Here is a 17644-nt window from a genome sequence, read left to right as displayed (position 1 = left end):
GTAATTGACCTTTTGGATAGATGATGGCGGAGGTACAATGATGAATGCTAGCCTCTTCAGAGAGAGGTATGATGAATTGGAAGAGGGATGGTTCACTGGTATTCCTAATAGGATTGTCAATGGAAGTAAAATCGATTCAAGCAAAAATCTGTTTGACAATGTAGGGAATCTATTTGATAAGGGACTCATTTTCTACTGGCTGAGGGGATGGGAGCTTTTGGCGGGACATTTGGCTTGATGAACATCTATTGGTGGATGCTTTCCCCCTTCTCTTCTCTTCTCTCTTTTCACAACAAAGAGGTAAAGGTATTTGTGTGTTATGAAGTCACTGGGGGTGTTGTGGCATGGAATGTCGTTCTCCGCAAAGGCCTTAACAGGGAGGAGATAAGTTCGTATGTCGAGCTTCTGGATAAGCTACAAGATGTTCGTCTTGACTATTCAACCAAGTATACAAAGGCTTTGATATGGATGGCTAATGGTGACTTCACCTCTAAATCATTTTTCAGGTGATCTTTAACCACGGTGGGTCCTCATTCCATCGGCCAGCGCGTCCCCTGTTGTGCATTGATTTGGTTGGCCACAACCAATAAAATCCTTAAAAAGTTAAGATTGACGGTCTTATGGGGAGGAACATTGCAATTCCTAATATGTGCGTCATGTTTAAGGATTATGGGGTGATGGGGCACCATGTTTTCCTTCATTGCAAGGTAGCGGAGATAGTATGGAGTCATTTCTTCAATCTCATTGGAGTTTTGTGGACCCTAGCTAGAGATATTTCAGAAAATTTCTCCAGATGAGACGAAGGGTTGCTTAACTCCAGGGGAAGCCTTATCTGATAAATGCTACCAGCTGCATCTTTGTGGGGGGTATTGGAGAGAGGAACAACAAAACCTTCAAAGATAGAAGAGTCTCAATTGAATCTTTAAAGTAGAAGATTTTCTTATCGATTATAAGTTGTGCATTCGAATCCCAATTAAGAGGATTATCTCTGATATTTCTAGAGATTGGATCTCTTACTGGGAACACTTCCTATCACGATGTCTGGTAAGGCTGTTTTGTTTGAGTTTATCACCGTATATGGTATATGGTTTTTAAGTACCATATGAAACTGTTATGCATCACCCAACATGTACCAATTTTGGTCCCAGTGGATCTATTAAACCGCACCAAAATGAGTATACAGGGGACGACTCATCCTGTATCGTCATAGACTTGTCCAAGTTAGGGGGATATGGAGCACATTGCCCCTTTGTGACTTGTCTAATCCAACTTTGGCCTTGGACCCACAAGTCAGGCCAATTGCAAACTCGGGTAGGCCACTACACAGAAAACAATCAGGGGAGGACACCCAACATAGAAAAAATCATAGTGTATGGGGCGTATTATTGTTTGTATATGCCTTGCAAGCTGTTCATAAGCTGCACCTCACCAGGATGAAGAGGTGTCCCAAAATCAAGCCTATCCAAAACACAAGTGGGGCCACACCTCTTGCGTTTGCAGTTTTGGGATTATTTTTATTTTTATTTTTTATTTTTTTACATTGAATCCACAAATCAGGCCAATCCAAAACTTTGCGAAGCTGCACAACGCAAGTAACAATATGGGGACGACACTCAACATAGAAAATTATATTTTGTGGGGACTACCGTTGTCTGTATATGCCTTCCACCCATGTATTAGCTGGGTCCCACCAAGATGAAGAGATGCCCTAGAAATCAAGCCTATCCAAATCAGAAGTGAGCCACACCACTTGAGTGTGCAGTTTTGGGAACATTTTTACATTGTTTCCTATGGTATGGCCCACCTGAGTTTTGGATCAGCCCGATTTTTAGGGCAGTCCATTATCATTGTGGGGCACACATGATGCATGGTTTGGATGTTACAAACATTACGTTGGGCCCACAAACTACTCAAGCATATGGCAAGGTATCATACCCTCTACTTGCAACTGTATTAGATCAATCCCTTATTGAAACATGAAAGTTCAGACCCTGGTGAGCTGGTAGTATTGTAAGGTCGAAGAAAATGCCAGACAAATAGAGGAAAAGTACCTTGGACAATGCTGCACTAACTATCATGGAATTAAACTCATGAGCCATACTATGAAACTTTGGGAAAGAATGATTAACCAATGACTAAGGCATGAGATGAATGTATTAGAAAATCAATTTGGTTTCATGCCAAGGAGGTTTGCAACTGAAGCTACTTTTGGCTTAATGATGGAGAAATATAAGGATAGGAAGAAGAAAGCTTAAGATGTTGGCCCTAAAGAGTTAATCTGGTGGGTGTTGGGAAAGAAGAGAGTTTCAAGAGGATATATTGACACGATAAAGGATATGTATGAGGAAGCAATAACAAATTTGAGGACCACTAGTGGAGAGAAAAGTGAGTTTTCCCAATTACCATATGCTTGCAACAGCCAAGGTCAATAATGATAACAGTGGCTGTAACGGTCGTTACGACCTCTGTAATAGCTGATAAGGTCTTGTATAACTGTCAAAATTATTTATAAAGGAAGATGTATCGGCTTGTTAAGGGATATTCTTTTTCCAGAATAGGCGTTGCAACCTTAGATTGTGTAACGGTTCCCACCATTATCATTATGTAAGGCTGTTATGTAATAGTTTTTTTAATAACATGGCACCAGAGGTTGGCATTGAGCCCGTGCCTTTTCACCCTGGAAATTGATTAGTTAAGGAGGCGTTTGCAGGAAGAGATCCCATGGTGTATATTGTCTGTAGATGACGTAGTTTTGATTGAAAGACAAGAGAAGGCGTAAATACCAAGCTAGATTTATGGAGTGCTTTAGAATTTAAAAGAATTTAAAATTAGTTGGACTAAAACAAAGTATATAGAGTGCAATTTTAGTAACAACAGAAGTGGGAATGAGGAATTTGTTAAGATTGTTGGCCAAGAAGTTTCCCAAAATGACCACATTCGATATCTTGGGTCGATAATTCATGAGAGTGGAGAGATTGAGAAGGATGTTGCCCATAGAATTCAAGCAGGATGGAGGAAATGGAGACATGCCACTTGAGTTTTACCACGCAAACCAAAAGGGAAATTTTATAGGACATCTTTAAGACCAGCCATTGTTTATGGGATAGAATGCTGGGCAGTTAAGGAACAACATGTTCATAGGATGAGTATAGCTGAAATGAGGATGTTGAGATGGATGAGTGGCATGACAACAATAGATATAGAAATGAATGCATTTGAGGGAATTTAGTAGCAGCACCAATAGGTAATGAGATGAGGGAAAGTAGACTTAGATGGTTTGGTCATGTGCAATAGAAACTAAGAATTGCGCCGACGAGGACTGAGTTGTTACAAGTTGAAGGTTCTAAAAGGGAAAGGGAAAGGCCCAAAAGGACACGGGTGGAGGTAGTAAGAAAATACTTGATAACCTATGGTCTAACTGAAGTTATGGCCCTTGCATGTAGCTGATCCCAAATAGCTGTTACAAGGCTTAGATGATGATGATGATGATGATGATGATGAAAGTTTAGACCCTAACTCCTACAAAATGCTAGAACTCATGGGAAGGGATAAAGTAATCCATTCTGTTGTTCTGATCTGCCCCACTGTGGATGGGCTGCACATGTATGTATCAGTTCACATAGGCTGATACGACTAATCCGTATTGCTTTCAGTGGTAATCGATATGGTAAACTAAAATCAAATTTTAAGGGTTTATTCTTTTGTTGTTGCATGGGATAATCTCTCATCATCCCGGTGCTGTTTCAGGCTTCATATATTTCTCTTTTTCCAATAGAGTTCTTTTGTTTCTGTTCAAAATATGTATATGGAAAAGGCATGAGATGATGTGGATTGGGAATTTTTTCTTTATCTCCTCCACAGAATAGGCTTCAAAGAGAGATGGATCAAAGAATGTATCTCAATGTCATCATTTTTTGTTTTGATAAACAGTCTTTTGGTGTTCAAGAGCTCTTCGGCAGGAGACCCTCTATCCCTTTTTCTCGATTGTGTCCAAGTGGATGAGTAAGATGTTCACTGGAGCAGAAATATATGGGCTATGGAAAGGATTGAAAGTAGGAAATCCCATCTTGCACCTTCAGTTTGTCGATGTTATGCTTGTGTTGGGGGAGGCTTTAGAAGCTCAAGTTTGCAATCATAAGTAATCATTAGAAGTTTCGGAGCAGTGTGATTTCGAGGGGGAGGTAGGAAGTAGGAGGGAGTTGATTACCGAGGCTTACTGCATGCACCTCGAATTACTTGATGCATCTAACCATCAAAGATGTTGATTACTGAGGCTTTCTCATACACTTCTAATTACTCAATGCATCCAAGCATTGAACATGATGCATCTAACCATCAAAGATGTTGATTACTGAGGCTTACTCTTAAACTTCTAACTACTCAATGCATCTAAGCATTAAACATGTTGTTGACTGGAATCTTCGCTACTGTTTGTAATGCTAACTTCTGATACGCTGAGAGTCTGAGACCTTGTCAGCATAGTGATTTGGTTGCCAGCCTGTTATGCTATGTAGCCTGTTGGCAGATGGTTTTAATGTGTTGATTTTATGAGGCTGCAGTTTCTCAAACATTTGAAGGTGTCTGTTTAGATGTACTTGTAGTATCATTTTCAAGTATATCATTTGGAACTGTCTGGTTTTCAGTCGACAGAATGTGTCAATTTATTGATGCTTGATTGTGACCACTTATTCTTTAACCTGGAACAACAATTCATTCTTTTTCTGTTATCTCTTGCAATTGTATCTAATGGGGTTTGTGCTACTTACATCCTTCTATGATGTTAAATTCCAATTATTGTTTTGTATAGGTTGCCATGACTGGGTTTACTGAGGTGCTCACATGGATTTTGTGCTCGTACAAAGAAAATTTCTCAATGTTAAACCGGACTGATGACAAGAAAACGGCAGTCATTATTGGGAATCCTCGATCATCTGATTTCGAGGTCTGTTTTCTTTTCTACGAATTACAGGGATAGAAGTGGTGTATTGCAATGTTAAGTTGCATTTCATTATTATCCGAGTGAATTTTTTAATCTTAAAATTACATTGATTTTTTAAGCTGCTCATTCAGACTTTGATATATTTCTTTTTTATTTCCACCTGCTTGCCTCTTTTCACTATGAGCACTCTTTACCTTTTGTTGATGAAAGGTTCTGATTCAAGATGAGAAAGATTGTCTGCTGGATCAATTTATTCGACAAGTGCCAATGCCAATCCAGTGCCTCTGGAGGCATGGGTTGTACTGTGCCTCCATGTCATTGCCTTACACATGGTATAAAACTGTTTAGTCGGAAGGCTCAATAGTGCATGGGCCATAGGCCCAAAATTCATATTGTTTGGAGTCTATGGACGATCCTAACCCTTCAATCGGTTGCATATAATGGACACTATAAGAAAAGTAACAGCAGTGGCTTACCATCAGCAAGGAAAAGTTCATTTCATGGTTACAATAGTCTGATCAAGACAATTTTTTGGTCACTGCCCAATGAATGGTGAAGCCAGCATCTTTAATATTTGGAAAAAAAGGTGAAGCCTGTAGGATGTATGGCTAGGTTGATCATACATGTGCCATGTGTATGGTACATGGTATGGAGGCATGAAAATATTGTGCCTCTAGGGACATTTGAGTCTTAGTTATTTTCTTTGAATAGGGTAGCATCTTGGTTGTTACTTTTAAATGTAAATTCATATCTAGAATTTCAGCGATGGTACTGTCTTTAGCTTTTATAGATACACAAAATAATTGAGTGAAATTAGTAGTGGAACTGTTCTTTCTTTCTATTTATTGGCTAACTTCTAATGAATTCAAAAAGAAAATTATGACTCTCCTGATACTATCCTTCACAAATGGATTGAGAAAAGAAACATTAATTGTAATGGAACTCTCTTACTTTGACACATAACATTTTTTTTTTTTTTTGAGAGGCTTGGATCTCTCTCACCATCCTTGGCTAATACATGGCAAAAAAACACATTCATTGTAATGGAACTCTGTCACTTTTGACACCTCATATTCTTTCAATAAAGATCATTATTTTGGTAATGGAATTCAATTTTCCTTCAGTCTCAATATTGCTGCTGACACAATCAGAGAGTTTTGTCTCTCTAAACCGTTTTCAATGGTACCAATGGAAAAAGTCACTGGAAAGCTTGATGACACTTTTATCATCGAAATTACTTATGTAGAGGACAGTTGGGTTCTTAACTCTCTCTTCCACCTAGCTTAACTCCCCTCTTCCTGTACTTTTTGAGATTTTTTCCTAGGTCACTGGGAAATTTTGACATTGGTTAATTGTTTTAAGGAAGTTTCTTTCTTGGTTTACCGTCCTAATTAGATTAGGATTTCTACAACCTTTAGTTCTTTAGGATTGCATCTGAGTTTTTTAATACTGAATAGGATTTAGGGTTTTTAATGATTGAATAGAATTTAGTTAACCATAACTATCATAGTCTTGTTTGAGCTATTTGGGGTCAAGTATTGAATAGAAGTTGTTTTCGGTGTTTTTACATGAAAACCTTTCCACTGAGAATGTTCTCTTGCATCATTCTGTTGTAGCTAATTCTTAGATGAGCCTTCAAGGAAGTTATTGTCCAAGATGGGTAATAATAGTCGTTTTTCCTATTGGTTTCTTGGTTTTGATTGTTATAGGGCCGTGTACTAAATCTTTGAAGAGTCATTGCTTAAAATAATGTCTTTTTTCCTTGGACATTGTCCAATGTTAATAATCTATATTCTTACCTTGAGCATTATCAAATGTGCCCCATTTTCTCTCATTGCTTGGTTATATACAAGTATGACCTAATAACAATTGCTATTCTTCATAGCTCTAAACCAAATGACCATAACTACGTTTGCAATCACCTCATGAATGGAAATATATGAAATTGCCAAATTGAAATTGTCGAAAATTTTGGAAATATGGTTAGAAAATAGTCTCCAATGACCCACTTTTCCATGTGCTTTGTTATCAATTGTCATTGGAAACTTAAATGAATTAATGGATTATAGGGATTGCCTATAAAATCTCTTTTGGGCCCTGGGGGAAAAAATGCAATGGATATAACAGCCCAGGTAGGTCATTGGAGAGTTGATGTCCTATATTCTTGAGTACTTGAAAATTTTTCATGACCATCCTAGTGGGTCTAGGCAATCCGCGATTTGTTTATTGTCATCTTGTGAAACCGTTGAAAAATCAGGATGGATTCTCCACCATTGAGTATTTAGTTATTTTCGCCCTTCACGCATGAGAATACACTTAAACCCATTTTTGTATATGAGATTTCTCGTGTAATGTATTGTATATTTGTAATGATTACAAATTCAAATTCTTTTATCCTAATACATTTGTATTTGATCACTGAATAACCCACTGAAATACTAGTGTAAACAAATACTATTAATGTAATGATGGCTATAATGCATTACAATACCATTGAATACCGCAATCCAAACATGCCCTGAGAGAATTTAGTTAGGTTAATTGCACTCTAATGATAGCATGTTCCTATTTTAAATTTATTTGATTCTGGCTTCATGATTATTTCATTCCTAGTTTTTTTTTTTTTCTGTTTTGTTATCTATATATATATATATATATATATATATATATATATATAGGGTATGATATCTTGACAAGAACCTGGGATTTTTGTAGGTAGTTCGATCTAGTATCATGCCAGGCATTTTGAAAACAGTGGGACACAATAAGGACCATCCAAAACCTTTGAAGGTATACATGTCCTATTCTCTTGTAGAATGTTCTTCACATGGTTTTCTGATCTCTTTGTTTCTATGTTTTCATTCCAAATATCTGAAACACTTCTCATCAATGGTGCATTTTTTAAAATTAGATTTAAATATTTGCACCCCCATGCTCAGTGATCGTTATTTAGCCAGGTCTGTATTGAGTTGTCATCCATGAGGTTGCTTATCTTTATAGTTATCCTTGATTGTTTTTATCAAAATTTCATGGAGCCATCCATCTGGTTTGTGCTATTTGCTTGAATTGAGTTGAGAACTCGTAATAATCATGCCAATGTTTTTGTCAAATTGGCTGACCAAGGCTACTTTTTACTTTTAGGACCCACTGTTTATTCTGGTAATTCTGCAAATGTGGGCTCCACATCAAATTGTACGAGGGCCCATGGCAAAAAGGAATTGCAATTGAAAGTAGGGTAAGTGTGTTTTGCCCTTGGGTGGTGATGTGGCTGGTGAAAGGACCAGCACCAATCACCTAAAGCCATATTGGGCTAGATGTGTCGTCGGGAAAATTTCCAAATGGTATGGTTTGGAGTTGTGGAAATTTCTAGAAGTTTATAGAATTCTGAATTCTATAAGGTTCCAGGATTAATGAGTAGGTTTCTTAGTCATTTAGTAAGAACTGGTTTCTAAGTTATCCTGGTTAGTAAGTTAGCACAAGTAGAAGTTAATTATTTGATTTCTTGGTCAAAGAGGTTGGAATTCGTTATGAGTTAGGATTGGCTTGGTTGTAGAAAGATGTGGAGGATCTTTATTGTAGGGGATTAAAGGAAGAGGTTGGAATTTGTTATGACTTATAAAAGGAAATTTTTTTCCTCTGACAAGACAGTTGAGGCTGATTGGATAGCAGAAAAACTCAAGATTTCATGAAATAATCATTACACTTATCCACCCTGGTACAAGATTCAGTAAAATATGGAAAGGAGAAAAGATGAAAGAAGAAGAAGAAAGAAAGGGAGGAGGAGAAGATAAGGGAAGAAGATGAGGTGAGGAGAGGGAGATTTAAGGCAATAGTTGTAGGTGTTAGTTCCCAAAAGGCGTTAACACTTTATAACTAATAAAGAAGCATAAAATAGTACTCATGGATATACATACACACATGTATACACAAATAAAATGCCTCTCTCCACACTCCACCTCAAGGTGGAGCACGAATATTATGCCCAACTTGTAGCACGTGGTGTAGTTGATGACAACCGGTTCCCTTAGTTAAAAAATCAGCAAGCTGATCATTTGATTTCTGATATGACATGGAAACTTCCTTTGAGGCCACTTTTTTATTGGTTGGAGTGGCAATCAACCTCAAGATGCTTGGCACATTCATGACAGACCGGATTAGAAGAGATGTGAACGGTGTTAAGTTGTCACAATGAGGCGTCATTAGAGAAGACAAACTCTAGAGAAGACAAACTCTATTAGCTAGGCCTTCAACTAGAGAAGCTCACATACCAAGGTATTCCGTAATAGTAACGGTGGTTGTAACAGCCACCACTGTTACCTTTACGATATAGGTTGTAATGGACGTTACAGCCCCGTAACGGCCGTTAGGGTCTCTTTTATTTTTATTGTAAAAAACCCTGAAAAACCTATATTGGCCCCATAACGGGCTGTTATGGGGCCGTTACGGGGGTTGTAATGGCTGTTACAGGCAGTGTTATAAATATCAACGATATCAACCAATATATCCAGTATCCCACCTGTGCGATATGAAACGCACGGGTAGTACTGATATATTCCACCTATTTGATCCAGTGAGCATTTTCAATTTTCGATCCATGTTTTTGTTGTAAAGCATGTTAAACCAGTGTCAAATGGTTACGAATATATGATTCTTCATGTTTTCCATAAAAAATCATGGATTTGGAACTTCGATTTCGAGATTTGTGGGAGATTGGTCAAGTTGCGGTAAATCGAGAAAAATCAAAATTTGTCAATTTCTCACAAATCAATTGCAATATTTGTATCCAAACACAAATTTAAATATGTATATAACCTGATGTAGTGATTCTTCTTTTACTTTTGAATATATTGCTTGTGTTTCCATACTTGTCTTCTTACATTTATAAATTATACGAATAGACTTTGAATATACTTGCATCAGTTCAATTGGAAAGCACATATATTGGGATCCAATACAAAGGAAACCCCTATTATGTGTACTTTTTTTTTTTGTAATGTTTTGATTTCTGTGTATTGATGTCTTCTTCAACAATCCCTGAAGTTTCATTCAAAATTTCGACCAATTTCCCAATGTTCCCATGTTTCCCAACAAAAGCGATACATTACGCGATACAACCGATATATCCCACGCGATGCTTTATGCGATAACGATATTTAAAACATTGCCTGTAACCAGTGTTCGAACTATCGGCATCGCATAATGTATCACATTCTTGGGATACATATACACATTGGTTATCGCATGGGATATATCATTTGTATCGGGAATTTTATCGCACTTTTTGGGAAACATTGGGAAAATGGTTGAATTTTTCAATGGAACTTCAAGGATTGTTAAAAAAGATTTTAACACACACCTTTAAATCATAACATCTCAAACAAGAAGTGCACATAATAGGTTTCCTTTAATTAGGATCCTAAGCTATGCACTGTCTAACTGAACTAATGCAACCATATTCAAATTGAATGCATAACATTGAGAGTGTATGTGATGATCATTTCATCAAATACTCCTAAATACTTCAAAATTAATCTCAATTAACAGCTTATGAAGGGAAATTTCAAAAAGAAAAAAGAATAAAAGATGTGGAGAACATGAAGAACCAATGGATATCGAAATCAAGGCTTCAACTCCATGATTTTTCATGCAAAACATGAAGAACCAATGGATTTGTAACCATTTGACACTAATTTAACATAATTTCAACAAAAAAGAAAAAAAAAGAGATCGAAAATTGAAAATGCTCACTAGATCGAACATGTGGGATATATCGGCACTACCTGTGCACAATGTTTTGAACAAGTTGATATTTGCTTTTTTATCCTTTCATCCAGGTCTACGTGACCTTATCAACAAGTTGGATCGGTGAGCATTTTCAATTTTCGATCCATGTTTTTATTGTAAATCACATTAAACTAGTGTCAAATGGTTGCAAATTTATAATTCTTCATATTTTCCATGAAAAATCATGGATTTGGAACTTCAATTTCAAGATTTAGGGGAGATGGGTCAAGTTGCAGAAAATTGAGAAAAATAAAAAAATTTCAATTTCTCATAAATCAATTGCAATCTTTGTATCCAAACACAAAATTAAACATGTATGTAACCCGATCTAGTGATTCTTCTTTTGCTTTTGAATGCATTTCTTATGTTTCTATACATGTCTTCTTACGTTTATAAATTATATGAATAAACTTTGAATGTACTTGCATCAGTTTTGTTAGAAAGTGCATATTTTAGGACCCCATACAAAGGAAACCCATATTATGTGCACTTTTTTTTTTGGTAATGTTTTGATTTCTAAGTGTGTATTGATGTCTTTTTCAATAATCTCTTAACTTTCATTGAAAAATTCGACCAATTTTCCATTGTTCCCATGTTTCCCAACAACAACGATACATTACCTGATACAAACGATATATCTCATGTGATAACTGATATGTATCCATATCCCAAGGGTGTGATACATTACGCGATAAAGATATTTAAAACATTGCCTGTGCGTTTCGTATTGCACAAGTGGGATACAAGATATATTGTGGGATATATTGGCTGATATCGTTGATATTTAAAACATTGCCAATACATGATGCCTATCCTTGCTTGACCCTTCTCTACTAGAAGTCTAGAAAGCTGATCTCATCTAACATTATTTGACGGTCAAAGAAGATTAATTATTTTGTTATCTCTAAAAAAATGTTGGTAATTTGGCAAGTTTCATATAATAACACACTATCACCCTTAGACTTGAACGTAAAAGGAAGCAATACTCTCAAACTACTTGTTGGCATGTCCAAGATGACAATGCCAATACATGATGCCTATCCGTGCTTGACCCTTCTCTGCTGGAAGACTAGAAAGCTGATCTCATCTACCATTATTCGGTGGTCAAAGAAGATAAAGGTCGTCTCATTCATGGCACCCCCAATCCTCTGTCCAGTTGCTAGGTCCTGAAAAAACACAAAAAAGAAGGGAAGAAGTTACATACTACAGTTAATGGACTTGGTGAGATGACTGATTGACAGTAAGTTCGTAGACAATTGTGACACATGAAGAACAAAGGACAAGGATATGGATGGTTCCCATCCCTTCAACACGAGTGTAGGAACCATCAGTAATTTTGACTCTATTATTCGATGTTGGCCCAGGGAAATAGGTATGAAACTGAGACTTTGTTTGTCATGTGATTTGAGGCGCCAAAAACATTGATCCTGGCCGGACTCATTGAAGATGTAGATACTAAGTGGGCGGATGCAAATATCTGTGGCTGGTGAGAGCTGGGCTGATGGGAAGAGGATGACCCTTCAAGAATGGTCAGGCAGTGATGCAGGTGTACAATTTATTTTCTTGGAGACTTAATGGTACCCCTTGAGACATCAGACCACCGGACTTTGCTCTCACCCTCTTAGAGAGTTTTGTAGTGGCTGTATAGGCTTTGTAGAAGGATCGACTAATTCCCAACGTGATGCTCTAGTATGGTGAGGACAGCCACAATGAGTATAACGCAACTTATCATCACTATACACGTTGCCATGACCAAGACTACAGTCAATTTTTTATTTTTATTTTTTTGAAAGATAATGCAAATTCATTAAAGGCTAAAAGAAAAAAACAGAGAAAAAACAAACAAGCCTGCTGAGAGAGCAGACAGCAGCAAAACAGAAAAAGGGTAAGAAAAAGAAAAGGAAAACAAGGAGAGAAAGGAGAAAGGCTAAAATCCCAAGAACATCATGTCACAATCTTTAAGCTTATCATCATAGGAGGCCCATTCAATCAAACTGCGCTTGGCCCTGGACGAAACCACCCGAGTAAAGTTGGAAGAATCTCTAAAGCATCTTCCATTCCTTTCTTCCCAAACGGACCACCAGATCGCCAGGACAGCCATCCTCCAAAGTCTAGTAGTGGACTTGCCAAATGCGACCCCGTGCCAAGCGAGAAGCAGGTGGTCGACCGAATTAGGAAAACACCAGCTAATGTTGAACCTGGAGAGGAAATCCTACCAAATATCTGAAATGAAAGGCCAGTGAAGCAGCAGGTGGTTTACGGTTTCCTCATCCCACATGCAGCATAGGCATATGTTTGGAATAACCATCCCTCTTTTCCTGAGGTTGTCAACAATTAGGATTTTTCTTTTGCTAACGAGCCACCCAAAGGCCGATAACTTAGGGGGCACAGGATTCTTCCAGCAAAAATGGGGGATACGATTGTCTGATTCTGTCTTGCTGATAAGGAGGTAATTGTACAAGGAGCGGACTGAGAATAAGCTGGATTTTTCCAAATTCCAAAAAATGGAGTCGGCTTTAGAACGGGATGGGCTCAAACCGTGGATGAACTGAAGCAGCTCCGAGTACTCGCCGACTTCCCATTCGTTTATATTGCATCTACAAGTGATGCTCCAAGCAGCATTTCCTTCATTGACAGAGTAGCAGTATCTATCCAGAATTTTGAACAAATCGAAGCTTCTTGGAGTTAATGTCCCGCAGAAGTCTCTCCAGAATTTTTCTTCCATGCTCGGTTGTCGCATCGAGTCCTTCCCAACTTATTTTGTTGGTCTGCCCCTATCAGTGGGATCCCCGCCGAAGAGCATGTGGGATAGGGTCACCAGTAAATTTCAAAAATACCTGGCTTCCTAGAAATGCCGGTATCTATCTTTGGGTGGTCGGTTGACGCTGACCAAAGCAGCTCTATCCAGTCTCCCCCTCTATTTCATGTCGTTATTCAAATGTCCGGGGTCGGTGCTTAAGACTACGGAAAAAACTTGAAGGGAGTTCCTATGGTTTGGTAAAGAAAATCAGAGTAAATTTCATCTGCTTGAAAGGACTCAAGTGTGCAAAGTTTTCAGCGAGGGAGGTGCGAATGTGAAGATTCTGAAGTTAATGAATTCCGCTCTGTTGGGTAAATGGGCTTGGCGATTTGCGTCGGAAAAGGATGCACTCTGGACTTTGATAGTTAAAGGCAAGTACGGTGCTTCTCATGGGAATTGGTGGCCTAAAGATAGTTCGTATTACAAGGCTTCCGACATCTGGAAAGGTATCCTTAAGGCCAAAAATCCCGTCATTGCTAACAGCAGAAATGTGTTGGGCAATGGTTCAGCTACTCTGGGAAGATCTATGGCTTGGGGAAAAGCCTCTCAAATTCTCTTTTCCGCAAATCTATCGGCTCTCTCCTGACAGAGACATCCTCATTAATAGATGTGGCTACTTCACCTCCGCCCACTTTGTTTGGGACATAACTTGCATAAGAAACCTTTATGATGGTGAGGTGGAGGAATACATGGCGCTGCACGATTACATCTCCAGATCCAAGATCATTTCCTCGCAGCCTGACTGTATTGAGTGGCTGCTTAAGAAGTCCGAGGCGTTCTTTGTCAGGTCCCTCTATGCCGCTCTTACTCTGCGGACACGTCTCCGTGTGATGAGACTCCTTTTGTTTGGAAATATCACGCTCCTCCTAAGTTCAGATGTTTCGGGTGGTTAGTGGCTCGGAATAGAATTCTAACTATTGATAATCTGGCCAAGAGAGGCATGTAGATTGTCAACATTTGCCTGTGTTGCATGTGTCAGGTAGAATCAGTGAACCATTTGCTGGTTCACTGCTCCTTTATTTCTTCTATCTTCTCTCATTTCTGTGAGCTCTTTTCTCTCTCCTGGTGTGTTTCGGAGTCCGCCGTGGAGATGTTGATGGTGTGGAACGGGGTCAAGCTTGGAAAAAACAAATTGAAGATCTGGCGTATGATTATTCTGGCGATTTGGTGGGCGGTCTGGAAAGAAAGAAACGAAAGATGCTTCAATGACAGATCGTCTACTGCTAAAGCAGTGGGGGCTAGGGCTAAAAAGATGGTTTTAGAATGGGCTGTCAATGTAAAGGATTTGAATAGTGTTGATCTTCTTTTTTAGGAGTTTGGTGCTTTCTGCTATCTTAGCAGTTTTGCCCCTTTTGTTTCTCTTTTGCTTTCCTTGTTGTTTGTTCGCCTCTTTATGGATTTTCAGTTCATTGCTTAAAAAAAAAAAAAAAAAAACCACCAAAGCTTCAAATATTCAAGAGTTGATGTAGTTCCACTCCCGCGAGATCTAAAATAAGTGTGTGTGTGTGTGTGTGTGTGTGTGTGTGTGTGTGTGTGATGCTCACCTACCCACCTTCTTAGGTGAGCACAAGATGCTCACCTACCCACCTTCTTAGGCGAGCACAAGTGCACACCTTTGGCACCCTATGAAACCTCTAGGGCCCAACTTTCAGCCAGATCCAAAACTCTGGTGGGCCATAGCGAAGAGAGATGCAATCAAGGGAGGTAACTGTTTCTTTTTGCCATGGCCCACCAAAGTTTTGGATTAGGCTGAAAGTTGGGCCTTGGGGGTTTCATGGGGTGTTGCATCATGTGGACTGTTTAGATTTTGGTCTTACATCATTTATCAAAAAGTGCTCACGAGTTCCCGTGAGAACTGGTTTCTAGGTGAGCATTTCACTAAGTGTGTTTGTCGATATATATATATGTGTGTGTGTGTGTGTGTGTGTGTGTCAGAAAAAAAACATATGAATTGAGATATGATTTGCGATACAATAATGATTTTGACTACATTGGTTATACGGGTGTGCTGACATCAACAGTGGTTCTGGGGAGAAAGCTCCTCCTTTCTACTATGAGGAGGCTCTACTACCAAGTACAAGAGAAGGAAAGGTGAAAAGAAGAAAGAAGAGGTAGGGAAAAGGGAAGAAGAGGAGAGGGAGATTTAGGGCAACAGTCTCTGGTGTTTGTCTCCAGTGCTAGTTCCCAAAAGGGGCTAAGACTTACTTTATAACTAATAAAGGAGCATAGAATGGTATTCGTCATGGATATGCAAAAGGGTACACATGCACATAGGCACACACAAATAAAATCTCTCTCTCTCTCTCTCTCTCTCTCTCTCTCTCTCTCTCCAAATACGAGGAACTCTTTATCTATTAGAACTAAGATTTCCACTTGTATCTAAATAGGAGCCATAATTTTGGAGTCCTTGTTTCTAGAGTAAAGATGGAAATAATCATTCCATAATCATTACAATTTCCATATTCACACCTTAGATTCATTGTATCCAAACATGCCCTAAGAGTGGAATATGCTCTTTAACAAAGGAACACCAAAGATGTCTAAGTGTAAGTGCTTATCTGTGTATGAGTGGGATGTCCAAGGTTTTATGGAGCAAAATACACAATATGCTTGTAAACAAAGGAATACTGAAGAAGCAAAATGAGCAAGATTGGGAATGTAATCTGCCAAGAAACAAGAAAAACCAGCAGCCCATTTTTCTTTCCCAGAAAGCCATTGTATAGGGCAGTAACTTCATAGAAAATTATTATTTTGCGCCATATGTGCAATGAAGTTGACATATAATACTTTCTTGGCCGGACCTCTTGTATTTTTGCACCTGCATGTTTATTGCTTGCGTTGAATTATCTTTTTCTTTCAGCAGTTAATGACTTTATTGGTACTGTATTCATGCTTTGATTAAAATGTTTATCTTTTAATTTGATGGGTAAAATGAACTATACTGTTTAAGAGAAGGTTGTTAGAAGATTCCCAAGTCCCAACAGGAGAAACCTGGCCTATGGGTGGAACCTCATTCAGACTTTGTCTGTATTTATACAGCCTGATGTTTTATGCACTCATTTTTTCTATGAGATTTTTAGCCTAATGACATCTTTGCCATGTTTGCTTCAAAGGTGTATTTCCTTTAGTTGTGCTGATTCATCATTGATTTGTCATATGCTGTAATCTATTTTGTTTTCCCCTGATGATGAATAAGTATACTTGCCATTCCAAGTAGTAGATGTGCATTTGTTGCATCTCATACATTTACTTCTTGTCTACAGATATTTGAAGTGGGTGATGTAGTGGTGTTGGATGAAAATAAAGATGTTGGTGCAACAAATCGTCGCCAACTTGCAGCATTGTACTGCAATTCTAAGTCTGGATTTGAGGTACAACTTCCACTCCTAGTGTAGAAGCTTTACTTGATTGAAGCATGAAGACTTATTGGCAGGCATTACTTCAGAATTTTTTGTGTGATACTTAGTTGAACAATTCTAAGAATAGAGGGTTGATGCAGGAGAAAATCGCTCAGCTGCCAAAAAACTGACTTCTATTCAAATAATCCAACTTCTCATGTATTAAAACTACTATATATCAATGATGTCAAATCGCATATGCGATCGTACAATTGCATATGCCATGGCATATATAAATATATATATATATATATAATAATAATAATAATTTGAAAAAAGTAAAAAAAAAATTGAAAAAATCCTATAAAAAAAAAAGAAGAAGGAAAAACTTGCCTAATTAGTACACATGATTGGATTGGGTTATTTTACTTATTTCATTATAGTTTGAGTGTTTCATTAAGTTATATATTTAATTACATATATTATATTATATAAATTTTAAGAAAACAATCAACAAGCTACATTAAAAGAGAACTAATTATTATAAATTTCGAACAAAGAAATTTTACTGATAAATGGATAACTTGAAACAACTTACAAGTTATAACTTACAACTTAATTTACAAAAAGTAAGCACAACTTATAAAATACAAAAAATAAACATACTTGAAATAATTGTAAGGAGATTAGAGTAAGAGAGAAAGACGTGTAAGAGAGAGAGAGAGAGATTTAGAGCTTTGGAGTAAAGAATAGTGAAAATGGAGGGGATATGAGTGTCTATTT

General features: G+C 37.9%; 1 protein-coding gene across 1 annotated transcript in view; it reads left to right on the top strand.

The window, feature by feature from the left end:
- The window catches only part of LOC131216990 (phenylalanine--tRNA ligase beta subunit, cytoplasmic), a 70370-nt gene that overhangs the window by 41205 nt on the left and 11521 nt on the right, over nucleotides 1-17644 (top strand). Inside the window, exons 14-16 of the mRNA XM_058211645.1 lie at nucleotides 4808-4942; nucleotides 7655-7729; nucleotides 16787-16894. Coding sequence (XP_058067628.1) covers nucleotides 4808-4942; nucleotides 7655-7729; nucleotides 16787-16894 — 318 coding nt within the window. The remainder of the gene's footprint in view (nucleotides 1-4807; nucleotides 4943-7654; nucleotides 7730-16786; nucleotides 16895-17644) is intronic.

This window comes from Magnolia sinica, chromosome 10 (assembly GCF_029962835.1).
Source record: "Magnolia sinica isolate HGM2019 chromosome 10, MsV1, whole genome shotgun sequence".
NCBI lineage: Eukaryota > Viridiplantae > Streptophyta > Magnoliopsida > Magnoliales > Magnoliaceae > Magnolia > Magnolia sinica.
This window is presented reverse-complemented; position numbering and strand designations above follow the sequence as displayed.